Below are 12,145 nucleotides of genomic sequence, written 5' to 3'. Positions count from 1 at the left end.
TTTAATTGTCAATGACACTTTTATTATAGTTAATTTATAATTCCCATTTTTCATGACAGTCAAGCTTCCTCAGAGAAATAAACCAGAATTGTAAGAGCAGGAAACACTGTAAATATTCTTTCTCACATGATATTCAAGGCTAAGTATCCATTCCACCACATTAAAAAGGCTGATGATATACACTTTGGCAGTTTCCAAGAAACACTGGTCAATCCATTATTAAATCTCAGTGCAGCAGTTAACACCTGGGCACCTCCTCGTGCCGTGAGGATCGCTTTAGGTGCTGAAAGACAACCCGGCTAACTCAATAAACTTTAAAAATACATATTTAATACTTATAATATTATTCATGGAGTTCTTGGCAGAGAAGTATTTTGAGGTTTCTATTGCTGAGAAATTTGAGGTTCGTGTTGTCTCTTTTTCAGTCCCAAAAGCTCCGTTTTGAGTTCTCCAGGCCTTGGTGGAATTTCAGGTATTGTCTATCAAAAAAGAAAAGAAAACAAAAAGGATAGATGCCAGGGCTGCCTTAGACTGTAATTCAGTGTGACCTGAAAGAAAGGAAAAAGGGAAAAAAAAGGGGCACAAAAGTCCTTGTGCACTCAATGATGAATTCTTATTAGGAGAGCCTGCGGCCCACGTCAGTCCGTTTCTAACCCGATACTTACAGGACTCTACTGCCCAGGCTGTGTCTCCAGTATTGCGGGACTCACAAAGGGAGCGTCTAGATCAATATTAACTGACAGATCACAAATCTTCTTTTTTCTAAAGATTTTTTTTATTTATTTGACAGACAGAGATCACAAGTAGGCAGAGAGGCAGGCAGAGAGGAGGAAACAGGCTTCCGGCTGAGCAGAGAGCCCGATGTGAGGCTTGATCCCAGGACCCTGGGATCACAACCTGAGCCGAAGGCAGAGGCTTTAACGCACTAAGCCACCCAGGCGCCCAGATCACAAATCTTAATAAAGCTTTCCACAATCTGAAATTCATTCCTGCACTTTTTACTGAGTCTCTACCATGTGCCCGGCACAGAAAACAAGTATTAGGAATCAATTTGTTTTGAACCGATTTCAAATCAATTTGTTACTGTTCAAAAACAATAAGGGTCTAGGGCGCCTGGGTGGCTCTGTGGGTTAAACATCTGCCTTTGGCTCAGGTCATGATCCTGCGGACCTGGGATAGAGCTCTGCTATTATTCTTACGATGGAAGATTATTCTGTCCTAAAAGGAAATGAAGTACAGATATATTTGGCAATATGGGGCAAACCTAGAAAGCATGCAAAGGGAAAGAAACTGAGTCACAAAAGACCACATGTTATATGATTCCATTTAAATGAACCTGTGTACAAGAAGAAGGTATGGACCTATGTTTTCATTTCTTTTGGGTATAAACCAAGATGTAGAATCACTAAGTCCTATGACTCTATGTTGAACTGTTTGAGGAACGGCCAGACTGTTTCCCAAAGCAGCTGTACCATTTTCCATTCCTAGCAGCCCTGTATGACGGTTCCAATTTCTCTGCATCCTCACTGACACCTGTCATGAGCTGTTTGGGTTTTCTTTAATTATAGCCATCGCAGTGGTGATGAAATGGTATCTTATTGTGGTTTTGATTTGCATATCTCTGATGCGTAATGATGCTGAGCATTTTCTCATGTGCGTATTGTCTGAAAAGGTGACTTCTAACAAAGATCTACATCAAGGAGGATGAGAAAACCAGCCATGCGGCTAATCTAGGAGTGTTTCAGGCAGAAGGAACACAAATGCAGAGGACTTCAGGCAGAAATGTGCCCTCATGTGCACGGAAAAGCAAGGTGGTCAGCAGCGCTGGTATAAAGTATTCAATGAGAGGTCAGGGAGGACGACAGAGGAAAACCGGGTGTAGAGATGCACAGTCCCTGGAGAGTTCTGAGCAGAATGACATGATCTGACTCAAGCATAAAAAGAAGGGAGTGGGGGCACCTGGGTGGCTCAGTGGGTTGAAGCCTCTGCCTTCAGCTTAGGTCGTGATCCTGGGGTCCTGGGATTGGGCCCCGCATCGGGCTCTCTGCTTAGCAGGGAGCCTGCTTCTTCCTCTCTCTCTCTCTCTGCCTGCCTCTGCCTACTTGTGATCTGTCTGTCAAATAAATAATTAAAAAAAAAAGAAGAAGAAGAAGACGGTGGCTTTGTTGAGAAAAGACTGCAGGGGAGCAAGGCAGGAAGGTAGAAACAGATCAGGGAGCCATCACAGAAACTGAGGTGAGAGGTGGCGGACTGTGGCTTGAACTGAGTAGTAGCAGCGAACGTGGTGAAAAGCAGTGAGATTCCAGATGTAGTTTTCAGATCAAGCCAGTGGGATCTGCTATTATGTGCAGTAGGAGAGAGGCGTTAAAGAGGACTCCTGGGCTTTGGCCTGAACAACAAGCATGATGGAGTCACCATCCACAGGGACAGGCAAGTCTTCAAGATGAGCAGGTCTGCTGGAGAAAAGACCAGCAGCTCAGTTTGCAACATGCTCGCTGCACATGCAAGTGGAAATGTTTGTCATGATTCAGAGACATAGCTATTTTTTTTTTAAAGATTTTATTTATTTATTTGTCAGAGAAAGAGCACAAACAAGAGGAGTGGCAGGCAGGGAAGAAGCAGGTGCCCCGCTGAGCAGGGAGCTCGATGGGGCTCGATCCCAGGATCCTGGGATCCTGATCTGAGCCAAAGGCAGATGCTTAATGACTGAGCCACCCAGGCACCCCTAGAGGCATATCTATTTCTTTCTTTTTTTTTTTTTTAAAGATTTTATTTATTCATTTATTTGACAGAGATCACAAGTAGACAGAGAGGCAGGCAGAGAGAGAGAGAGAGAGAAACAGACTCCCTGCTGAGCAGAGAGCCCGCTTCGGGACTCGATCCCAGGACCCTGAGATCATGACCCGAGCCGAAGGCAGCGGCTTAACCCACTGAGCCACCCAGGCACCCCTAAACTATTTTATTTCTTTAGGATTAGTTAGTTGTTAGATAAAAGAGTAAAATGAACTAGATCAAGGTGTTTGAACTTCAGGGATTGAAGTGCTATAGGACATCACAAGTAGGCAGAGAGGCAGGCAGAGAGGAGGAAGCAGGCTACCAGCTGAGCAGAGAGCTTGATGTAGGACTCAAGCCCAGGACCCTGGGATCATGACCTGAGCCAAAGGCAGATGCTTAACCAGCTGAGCCACCTAGGTGCCCCTAATCTTGTAGTTTTATGTAAAATAATCTGAGCAAAGATTTTATTTCTCCAATTTTATGAGCTTGTTAAGGGTCCTGAGCACAGTCTGTTGATTTATTCATTCAGCACAGTCTTTTTGCCTGCCTTTTATAATGAGGGGCATCCTATAGAGTTGTGAGAAATACATGCGGTCCCTTTCCTCAGGACCTCACCCTGTAAGCTGATAGCTGGTAGAAATAGATATGCCTCGGGGCACCTGGGTGGCTCAGTGGATTAAGCCGCTGCCTTCGGCTCGGGTCATGATCTCAGGGTCCTGGGATCAAGTCTCACATCGGGCTCTCTGCTCAGCAGGGAGCCTGCTTCCCTTCCTCTCTCTCTACCTGCCTCTCCGTCTACTTGTGATTTCTCTCTGTCAAATAAATAAATAAAATCTTTAAAAAAAAAAAAAAAAAGAATGAATGTAGCTTGCTTCACCTTCATTAAACTGTGTAAACTAATTAATGTAGAAGGGATGCTTTTCTCCCCAGGGTCACAAAAGGAAATTATATGAAGTCACAAAGCCCTATAAAATACAGTATACACCTGAAATTAATATAACCCTGTACGTTTACTAACTGGAATTAAAATTAAAAACTTTAAAAAATAATAAAAACATAAAATACAACAGCATGATTCAAATTTCTATAAAGTATATACAACTGCCCACTTATACACAGAGAGGCACACACTTGGAGAAATCTGAATTGCCAATACAGTACAAAGCTAAAATGACAATTCAATTTTTCTTTTTAAGGATTTTTTTTATCTATTTGAGAGAGAAGAATGAGTGAGAGAGAGAGAGCACGAGCACACAGAGGAAGAGAAAGGGAGAATCAGCCTCCCCGCTGAGCAGGAAGCCCAATTCAGGGCTTGATCCCAGGACCCCAGGATCGTGACCTGAGCCACAGAAAGCAGTTCAACCAACTGAGCCACACAGGTACCCTGACAAGTCTACTTTTATTAAAAGACATGAGTAAGGGACAGGCAGGGCCCGACAGGGAGAGATCGATAGGGGGCTATGTGATCGGGCTCACAAAAATCCCCAAAATGTGGAGATGGAAGGAAACCAGAGATAAAGGACACTCCAGACCACCCGTTTCATGACAGTCTCCTGTGGTCAACAGAAAAAAACAGACCCTTAGGTAAGCCATTAAAGATTCTATCACTAGTTCTTAATCAGTAGTGATGCCTGTAGAGAAGGCAAAAAGATTTAAGCTCCCTGCTTAGCCTTCAAGAAAAAAAGCAACCCTAAAAGCCCTCAGTGCCAACCTTATCGGGACCCCTCTCTCACTCCTGAGAGTTTTTTCTGTACTCTTGCTTAATAAAAACTCTATCACTTTACTCACTCTTTGTCCGTGAGATTCATTCTTCGACTCCATGAGACAAGAACCTAGCTCTCCTGCTTCAGAAAAACAGCACTTTCATTTACTAAATACATTAAATATATAATCAATTTTTAAGATTAGTAAGTTTACTGACTCAAAGGTTAGCAATATCAACAGAGGTTCTAAATAGCAATTTGTGTATATATGGGTATGTCTGGAGACAACCAAAAATGAACACTTTAAAATGAGTCCTGGGACACCTGGGCAGCTCAATAAGTTAAGTGTCTGCTTTCAGCTCAGGTCATGATCCCAGGGTCCTGGGATGGAGTCCTGAGTGCTGTGTCGGGCTCCCTGCTTCTCACTCTGCCTGCCACTCCCCCTGCCTGTGCTGTCTCTCTCTCTCTAACAAATAAATAAATAAAATCTTAAAAATAAAATAAAATGAATCCTAAGGATGTGGTAAACAAAGACCAAGAAAAAATTAAATTTTCTTATTACCTATGGCCCACTGACAAGTCCTTGAAACAGGCAGTGTGACATTCCTCTAGGGATTCACCTGCTTTGATGTTACTACTTTGCTAAGGGCAAAAGGCAACCTTAGCCCTACCCCCAAGATCCTGTCAGTCTATTTTAACATATAAAAATTCAAACTTCCTTTATCCAAGATACATGTTAGCAATCATCCCCCAAGCATATGACCCACTGATATATAAACAAGGAGTCTCGTGACCGAGTTTTTACTAAGTAATAAATGACCTTTCCCTGACAATACCTAGCCCCCTCAGGATCCTGGAAACTTGGTTTCCAAAATACCTGAGAGGCCTACGGTATCCCTAACCGCCTCCCAGCATGAAAGTACGTAACAGACCATTCCTCATGACCCAGTGCAGCTCTTCCTGCCCATGGATCCTGTCTCCGTGCTTTAATAAAACCACCTTTTTGCACCAAAGACATCTCAAGAATTCTTTCTTGGCCATCGGCTTCAAACCCTATCGTCTTTCCTACATCACTGAGACTGCATTTTTTGAGTAGGCCTTCAATATTAAGTAGATTATAAATTAAGGAAAAGAGGACCAGTAAAAGTAATGCAAAAGTAAATGGAGATGTGGGGTGCCTGTGGGTGAAGCCTCTGCTTTTGGCTCAGGTCATGATCTCAGGGTCCACCGCATCGGGCTTTCTGCTCAGGGAGAAGCCTGCTTCCCCCTCTCTCTTTGCCTGCCTCTCTGCCTACTTGTGATCTCTCTCTTTGTTAAATAAATAAATAAAGTCTTTAAAAAAAGAAAAAAAAGTAAATGGAGATGCAAATGGAAGCGCAAGCAAAAGCACACTTCGTATTCCAGGACAGAACATCTGCCTTGAGTCCCTGCCTCCATTCTAATCCTGAGCAGCTTAGCTGGTCAACTAGAAAAGGCAACCTTAACGCTGCTCCCTTAAGACAGCACTGAGATTTCACTCTAGGCAGCAGTCATGGTCGAGTCTGGACTCCACCCAGACCTTCTAGCTGTAAAGACTGAAAGACGCCAACAAAGGCCAGCAGTTGTTACAATAGTGACAGTCATTGCTAGAACAAGACCAAGAGACACAGCGAAAGAACATAAATTCCTTAAATGTTAATAAACCATCCAGCATCCTACATGTAGCCAGCCAGCCCTGGCCTTCAGAGCCCTACAGAGGTACCCCACTGCTGATATCTGTGCCCAATCAAGACCAAGCCTCTTCCCAAGGTCAAAGAAGCTGCTGGTAACAACCTTGCATGTTCCTATTTATAATGAGATGGGTGAATCAAAGGTCAATTTCCCAGGGGCAAATCACAGGTATTTCTTCCTTTGTAATGCCCGCTTGATGTCTATTCCTCAGGAGCTAGTGACTCAACTGCATTTCTGTGGAAGGTCCTTACCCATTTTTGTCTCCACTAAGTAACCCTGACACATCCCTATAACTCAAAAGAGAAGCAGTCCCTGCTGGTAAGAGCTACTTCAGCATTGTTTGTACAAAAACAATTATTTGTTTGGTATTTAGATACCACCAAAATGTCCATAGGAGATTAAATAATACACGGAACATCCATATTATAAAACGCTATTCAATGATCAGAAAGAAAAAAGGCTGTTGATATAAACATGTGTCTGTTCATATAGATAATAGCCAAAAGAAACAGGTTACAGAGAAATGTGTATATGAATTCCTATTTCCATGGGGGGAAACACCCTGTCCACTGTGCGTGTGTGTGTTTGTGTGCATGCAGGCGCATGTGTATCTCAACAATAGTAAAAGTCTGCAAGTACACGCCAACCAAAAAATGGTAGCTACTTGAGGGTAGCAGACTAGAGAAAGTTGGGTGGGGGGAGCCCTAGATTTTCACATTCCACTCTACATGCCTGAATTCAATCTGAATGTTTTACAAAGGTGCGGTACTACCTCATTAACAGGATCAAATAATAATAATAATAAAAGAAGCACTGAACAGAAAGCTTGGGCTTCAAATCCCCAAGAAGCTATGAGACCCTGGGAAATCACCCTTGTCTTCTGAATCTCAGTTGCCCTGTCTGAAAACAAGAATAAACACCCCCATAACTTAGCTGACAGTTAGCTGAAATTAGAAAGACCAATGGATGGTTGTCTGTGTCACCCCTCCAGAGTCCAGGCAGGGATGACTGTTTCCACACTGTGCTCCAACCACTCTACTCACGCCTGTAGCAGAGCACCTAGCAACATGCGTGTAACGATTTGCACTGCACTTTCCTTGCCTTCAGCTCTGCAAGACCGAAACTCCTCAAAAGCACCTCTAATTCCCAGTTCTAATTCAATGAATGCTTAAAATGCTAAAAGTTCATTTAAATCTCTCCCTCCTTGAACTGCCTGTATTTCCTCGTCCTTCATTCATCAATTATTTATCAAGCATTTACTATATTCTAAGCTCTTTTCTAGGCTACTGAGATCAAGGGTGAACCAGGAAGGCCCAGTCCCATCACGGAGATTACATGCTGGTGGAGGAAACAAAGAACATGTAAACAGACAAAAGGAATAAACTACTTGCAAACTGTGACAAGTCCTCTAGGCAAACAAAGGACAGGGACAGAGTAACAGGAGGAGGAATCCTTTAGGAGCTGTCCAAAGCACTCTCACTGCTGGAGGAGGTATTTGAGCAGACTGACGTTTTCAAGTAGGAACCCGACCCAAGATCTGGGAGAAAAACATTCCAAGATGAGAAAAGTTAAGGCAATGAGATGGGGACAGGCCTTAAGAGTGTGGGAAACAGCAAGGAAACCGGGTGGCTGCAACAGTGGGAACAAGGGGTAAATGGTAGGAGATCAAGGCCGGCGGCAGCCAAGTGACTGGCTGTGTAAGACCCGTGAAAGAACAGGCCGGGCGCTGCTCTAACGGCAATGCAATGCCACCCTCAGGCTCTACGCTCAGGGCAGATGGTCCTTCTAATTCTGTCTTAAGATCGCTTCCGCCGCTGGGAGGAGAACGGAGCGGTCCAGGGGCCAGGAAGCAGGACCCTCCGGCACTCACCAGGTCCGGCCGGTAGTACCTGTGCACCACTTCGGCGCCGGCGCACATGCTCAGGAGGCTGGCCGCGAACATTTTCAGGTAGGTGGCCCAGGACACTCCCGCGGGCATGCTTAGGGGGTGCTTAGGGGGTGCTGCACGGGGAGGAAAGGCGCGCAGTGTTACAGCTCCCAGGGCAGGACGAAACCGTGCCGGGAAACAGGGCACACGGCAGGGGCGGGACGGGGTCAGGACCCCCAGGTCGTCTCCCACCCCGCGCCCCGTGGGCTCAGTTGGGACGCGAGGGTGCCGGGAGGCCGAGCGCCCGCGCGCAGCCTTCAGCCTTCCCCGGGCTCAATGTGGGGGCTGGGCCCGCGCAACTTAAGGGCAGCTCCTGCGCCGCAAGCGGAAGGCGCATACCCTGTGGCTTCCCCGCGCCCTTTCAAACTCTAGCGGAACAAATGCACACCGCACTCCCCACCCGCCCTACAGGTGCGCCCGAGACCCCGTACCGCAGAACGCACTGGCGTAGGGCAGCGGGTCAAAGGGCGAGCGGAAGTGCGCGCCCGGGTCGCAGCAGACAACCTGCCGGCGGAACCGAAAGTACAGGGCCTGGGGGCCGCGCCGGGCCGGAAAGCCGGGGCTGTGCCGGCGCCCGCTCGGGCACGTGATCCCGGCCTTCTTGGGAAGCGCGGCCGGCTCTTTTTTTTTTTTTTTTTTTTTTTTATTCTTCTCGTCCCCGCCCCCCACCCGCCTCCCCCAGTTCCCAGCGCTTTCCCAGCCTCAGGCGCTCGGTGCGCCCTTTACTGTCCCTGTAGGACTTCTTGGGCAGATGTCGAGTCTCGCAGCTGGCAGGACTCTTGCCTCGTGCGTCCTTTCACACGCCCAAGGAAATTGCTGGCGTTTGCCACCTTTTAGGAGCGGGAGGAGACTGCACTCCGACTAGCGCTTCCCGGGAGTGCAGTTCGAGCGCTGCCCGTTCTCCTGCCGCCGCGGTTTTGGGGCCCGGGAACAGAGCCACACTCAGCCGGCTGGTCCTGCTGGTGCCGCTGGAATAAAAGAAAACGACCTTGTTTAATCTATGCGTGTATGGATGGTGCTGTGACTAGGGATTTTTTGTTGAGAAAAAGCTAACTCAGGACTAAATTATGAAGGATTAGTGCTGTATGTGTAACATGAATCATGCTACACTCACCTTTTAAACACTTTTATGGAGGTGTAGTTGACATCAACGACGTATTTAAAATATATATACTGATGAGGTTTGACATGTGTACACCTGTGTAACCCTTACTACAAGCAAAATAATTAACATCTCTGTCATACCCAGTTTCTCTGTGCCGCTTTCTACTTCTGCCCATGTTGTCTCCTCTGGATCTGCTGTCACGATAGATAAATTTGCATCTTCTGGAATGTTATGTAAATGGAATTATACCATACACTATGTAGCATCTTGGTCCGGCTTATGTCATGCAACGCAATTATTTTGAGATTCATCCACATCGCTGCACGCATTCTCTTTTTACTGCATTCACTTTTTATTGCGGAGTATAATTGTAACCCAATGGATGTATCCATTCACCTTTGGTGGATATTTTGGTTGTTTCCAGTTTGGGACTTAAAGGAATAAAGCTGTTATAAACAGTGAAACGTACCAAAAGGACTCCCATACGAGCCTGTAAACATATGCTTCCGTTTCTATTGAATACTTTCCTAGAAGTTGAACGGCTGCAGCATGTAGTAGATGGGTGTATAATTTAAGAAACTGCCAAGATATTTCCCAATGTAGGTATACAGTTCAAATTTCCAGCAGCAGTTTGAGACTTCCAGTTCTTCTCCATCCTCTTCCTATACCTAGTCTGGTTAGTCTTTCTCACATTAGGCACTCTGGTAGGTTGGTAATAGTGTCTCATGACTAATGATGTCGAGAATACTGTTATAGGCTCGTATTTTCTTTGGTGAAGTATCTGTTCAACCTTTCATCCATTTTTTAATTGGTTTTTATTATTTTAATCATCTATATATTATGGATCTTTTATCAGATAGATTATGATCTGCAAATATTTTCTCCCAGTGTATAGCTTGTCTTTAATTTTTAATGATCTTTTGAAAAGCAGAACCCTCTAATTTTAACAAAGTCCAATTTTTAATTTCCTCTTTTATGGATTCTTTTGGTGTGCACCAGGTCACACCCCCATGAAACTGGCCCTGCCTGCCAGCCCCACATCAGGCTCCACACTAAGGGGAGTCTGCTTGAGATTCTCTCTCCCCGTCTCTCTGTCCTTCCCCCACCCTCCCCCTCCCCGCACTCATGCACATGCTCTCTCTCTCAAATCAATAAATAAAACATTACAGGAAACTTTTCTGGACTATGGTCCTGAGTGGTTGGAAAGAGAGCTAGAGAATGGGCTGTGTTCGCTCATTCAACAAATATTCAGCAGACACCCACCATGAGTCAGGTTCTGAACAGTACCTACTAATGGACAGAGCATCCATAAAAGTTCTGAAAAGTTGAAAAATATTGGAAGTTTCATTTCAGCAATGGATATAAAACAAATTAGTCATTCTGGATTTACTCACAGAAGCCCTTTCCTGGATCCCAGAATGAAGACACAGGAAGCACGGAGCGATAGCCGTTCCCAGTCCATGTTACATTAGTGAGAAATAAATCTTGGTTGCTGTAAACCACTGAGATTGAAAGAGCCCTTCAACTACCTCCGTTCTGACCACAGTCTGTATTTTCTAAATGACTAAAATTTTCTTTCCAGTTTATCTCTTAACTCAGCTAAAGACTCAGCAGGTAATGCATCCCATGTTGGGAACCGAAAGTACCCCTCAAGCAATAGGGCAAGCAACACCTAGCAGGACTGACCTAGGGACGACGATCAACCAGACCTTTATGGCCCACCTACACCTACCCACAGACCTTTGTTCCACATTCTCCCTGGATAAACCTAGAAGTATTTTCGGCGGTTTGGATACAGTCATTGGGACTTAGTCTGTCTTCCCAGTGTTGACTTCACTGAAATAAATTGTTTCACCACCATTTCTCTCTCTGCCTTTGGATTTTGTCAGTGGTATGTGACCAAATCTGGTCCCTCTGGGACTCCCGGAGCCAGGTGCTCTTGCACCTAGCGCCCCAGTAACAAGATTTTGTAGTCGTTTGTTATTGCAGCCTAATTGGGAAAAATTAATACAGCAGCCATGTTTTTCATCATGCAAAACAGGAAAACAGAAAAGCCTATCTCCATTAAGAGTTTATTTATTTACTTGCTTACTTATTTGAGAGAGAACATGAGCAGGGGCGGGAGTAGGGGGAGAAGCGGACTGCCCTCTGAGCAGGGAGGGGAGCCAGGGAGCCAGACCCAGGGCTCCATCCCAGGACCCTGGGATCATGACCCCAACATCAGGCAGACACTTAACTGACTGAGCCACCCGGGCGCCCCTCCGGAAGGGTGAGCCGATAAAGTCCTTGTCAAACAGCAGTGACAACTTGAACACTAACGAAACAAAAACTAGCTCTAAGAGCCATTTGAGACATAAAACGCAGTGGCTAGTCTGTAAGATAATAAGGGAGCCATGGTGCTTAAATGGCATCTATCATACACCTGAAAAATTATGTTCACATACACAAATTAAAGCAGACAGTGGCTCATGTAACGCTTTACATTTTACAAAGCAGTTTTACAGTCACCCTCATTTTACGGAGGAGGGCACTGAGGCCCAAGAAGGCACCGTGACGTCAACTCCCAAGTTTTCTGACTGCGATGTCTCTTATTCGCCCAAACTCGCTTTTGATCATCGATACCTGATAATCAACGCAAAATACTCTTTCATCGGGAAAAAACTGACGTGGACTGGTCTGGATATGGCTGATACGCATAACCGTCCCACCCACACAGCACCCCAAAATGTATCACCCTCTCACCTCCCGATCCTCCCACCACCGAAGAGTCCCCGCGGACAAAAGCTGACGTGAGCAGAGCGCCCCCTCACCCCACCTTTTTTTTTCCCTCCACCCTTCCCGAAAGGCCAAGCGGCGAGCAGGAGAACCAACGAGAGGGAGGCGAACATGATTGGGCTGTCTGTGTCACGTGACAACCACGGGCTG

The 12,145-nt window shown here is 45.6% G+C and overlaps 1 protein-coding gene across 5 annotated transcripts; it reads right to left on the bottom strand.

Annotated features, from left to right (window-relative positions):
- CUNH12orf73 (chromosome unknown C12orf73 homolog) lies at nucleotides 1-12,063 on the bottom strand. Of its 5 annotated transcripts, XM_013051542.2 has the most exons (4): nucleotides 11,963-12,063; nucleotides 8,946-9,083; nucleotides 8,059-8,178; nucleotides 1-479 (listed from the first exon to the last, which is right to left on the bottom strand). In XM_013051542.2, the coding sequence occupies exons 3-4, from the start codon at nucleotides 8,164-8,166 to the stop codon at nucleotides 384-386; spliced, it is 204 nt and encodes a 67-aa protein (XP_012906996.1). In that variant the 5' UTR covers nucleotides 8,167-8,178; nucleotides 8,946-9,083; nucleotides 11,963-12,063; the 3' UTR covers nucleotides 1-383. The 5 variants fall into 5 exon arrangements, with proteins under 5 accessions (XP_012906996.1, XP_012906998.1, XP_044940702.1 ...); XM_013051544.2 differs by lacking the exons at nucleotides 8,946-9,083; nucleotides 11,963-12,063 and adding an exon at nucleotides 8,559-8,705; XM_045084767.1 differs by lacking the exons at nucleotides 8,946-9,083; nucleotides 11,963-12,063 and adding an exon at nucleotides 8,547-8,701 and having other exon boundaries at nucleotides 8,059-8,189.
- Nucleotides 12,064-12,145: the final 82 nt, after the last annotated feature.

The sequence above is a fragment of the Mustela putorius genome, unplaced genomic scaffold (assembly GCF_011764305.1).
Source record: "Mustela putorius furo isolate JIRA1106 unplaced genomic scaffold, ASM1176430v1.1 tig00000788_pilon_pilon_pilon, whole genome shotgun sequence".
Lineage (NCBI taxonomy): Eukaryota > Metazoa > Chordata > Mammalia > Carnivora > Mustelidae > Mustela > Mustela putorius.
The sequence above is the reverse complement of the archived record's forward strand: the minus strand, read 5'-3'. Positions and strand labels throughout refer to the sequence as shown.